Genomic DNA, 2,500 nt, shown 5'->3' with positions numbered 1-2,500 from the left:
TCTTTGCACTGATGGTCTCGTTTGCTGTTAAAGGTAATTTATGATTATGAGAGGAAACATGAGGCTGTTTAAAAGATATTTAAATGTTACTCGGAGCCGCTTTAAGTTGAATTACTGAAATAAATTAACTTTTGCACGATATTCTAATTTTTCGAGTTTCACATGTACACAACTGACAGACCTTACTGTGTCTCACCTTGTGTTTGCTGCTCAGTGTCGACGCGTCTTTAGTGACGAGAGCCGGAGAGACGAACAGCTCTACGGAGAGAAACACAAACACACGGGAGTTAGTTTAGAAGAGAGAGGCTAGAGTCGGAATTAAGATGATCAAATATTATTGTGTATTATTGTGTATTTAAAAAGGTGCAGTGTGTAATATGACATCATCAAGAAAGTTCTACAAAGTTCTAGAATGCAACACTCCCTGGGTAACCAAAATATGCAGAAATATGGACATATATGAGACCCTTTCTAAGGGAAAAAATAATAATTCAAAACATATTTTTCAGCTATTATGCACTAAATTAAATGTACTTATGGATATTATAATTACTTTCTACAAAATCTGCTAGGAAATAAAACCCAAAATTCTACACACTGCAGGTTTAATAAACGTTTGCCGTGTTAAGCCCAGTTCAGACCAAAGATTCGCCTTGCAACTGCTTTCGACGAGACGGTTTTAGAACGTCGCGGGGGATAAATCGCAGCGGTGTGAACTGCTCGTTGCAGCGCGTTGCAAGCCGTTGCAAGGCGTCGCAGAAGATTCAACATGTCAAATCGCAAGCTCCAGTTTTAGAGCGTTTCTGCGGTCTCGTCGCAAGGAGTTGCAGTTGCAAGGCGAATCTTTGGTCTGAACTGGGTTTAAGAAAACAAGACTAAGATAAATTAATCAGATTATTCAGTTAATCATCAGTGAATGAAAAACTGATTCAGTTATCTTATAACTCCTCAACACAGACAGTCCCCACTGTTGATCTGTATCAGCTGAGCGTGTGTGTGTGTGTGTGCGTGCGTGCGTGCGTGTGTGTGTGTGTGTGCGTGTGTGTGTGTGTGTGTGCGCGTGTGTGTGTGTGTGTAAGCCACTCAGAGTTAAATGAAAACCAATTTTACAACAAACAAAACCAGTAACTTTGTGTCCTAAACATTACTTCTTTGTTCCAGAGAAAAGGGGAAAATCTCCACTTCAAAATAATAATGTGAAACAAGTTTGTTATTGTTTAAAGGTTTTACTTACTTAGTTACTTAAAGGTGCAGTGTGTAATATGACATCATCAAGAAAGTTCTACAAAGTTCTAGAATGCAACGCTCCCTGGGTAACCCCACCCCTTTAGAATAATAACAGAAGCTACAGTGGCCTTCAAGGACAAGAACAATTCTAAATTTTAAACAATGCACCTGATGACATTCCAACTATGACACTTTCAAGATGGCGGCACAAGGCCTTGGTCCAACATATGCAGAAATATGGACATATATGAGACCCTTTCTGAGGGAAAAAAAATATTCAAAAATTTGTTTTCAGCTATTATGCACTAAATTAAATGTACTTATGGTTATTATAATTACTTTCTACAAAATCTGCTTGGAAATAAAACCCAAAATTCTACACACTGCAGGTTTAAAGGTGCAGTGTGTAATATGACATCATCAAGAAAGTTCTACAAAGTTCTAGAATGCAACACTCCCTGGGTAACCCCAACCCTTTCGAATAATAACAGAAGCTATAGTGGCCTTCAAGGACAAGAACAATTCAAATTTTTAAACAATGCACCTGATGACATTCCAACTAGGCCTTGGTCCAAAACATGCAGAAATATGGACATATTACGAGACCCTTTCTAAGGAAAATAATAATAATTCAAAACATTTTTTTCAGCTATTATGCACTAAATTAAATGTACTTATGGATATTATAATTACTTTCTACAAAATCTGCTAGGAAATAAAACCCACAATTCAACACACTGCAGGTTTAAACCCAGCTCATAGAGTTAGAATAGAACTTCCACTTAAACTGCCAGACAACCAGATTTTTAAAAAATTAAACAAAATGCAACCGACCCTTGTTACCTGGCAATCTAGATCAAATGATAACAATACTCACAATACCATGCTGCAGATCTGCCTTCGTAAATTATTTAAAAAAATAAATTTCACTAATTATTTTGACGGGAGAAACACTGTCCTAGAAAACTTTTTTCAACTAAACTAAACGACACACACACACACACTGAGACACACACACTGAGACATACACACTGAGACATACACACACACACACACACACAGACAGACAGACTGAGACACACACACACACACACACTGAGACACACACACTGAGACATACACACACACACACACAACTAAAGATTGAGAGAGACAGTGAGGAGTTAGTATGAGCCCCTCCTACAACTACAGTAGTGAACTATGTCTGGACAAGTTCCCCATCACACACACACACACACACACACACACACACACACACACACACACACACACA

The 2,500-nt window shown here is 38.1% G+C and overlaps 1 protein-coding gene across 2 annotated transcripts in view; it reads right to left on the bottom strand.

Annotated features, from left to right (window-relative positions):
• rnf169 (ring finger protein 169) overlaps window positions 1-2,500 on the bottom strand; it is a 14,169-nt gene that overhangs the window by 9,826 nt on the left and 1,843 nt on the right. For both annotated transcript variants that reach the window (XM_080025237.1, XM_080025238.1), the window contains exon 2: window positions 197-258. In XM_080025237.1, coding sequence (XP_079881363.1) covers window positions 197-258 — 62 coding nt within the window. The remainder of the gene's footprint in view (window positions 1-196; window positions 259-2,500) is intronic.

Source organism: Ammodytes marinus (assembly GCF_949987685.1).
Source record: "Ammodytes marinus genome assembly, chromosome: 3".
Taxonomy (NCBI): Eukaryota; Metazoa; Chordata; class Actinopteri; order Uranoscopiformes; family Ammodytidae; genus Ammodytes; species Ammodytes marinus.
Note: the sequence above shows the minus strand (reverse complement) of the source record. Positions and strands in the feature narration are given on the sequence as shown.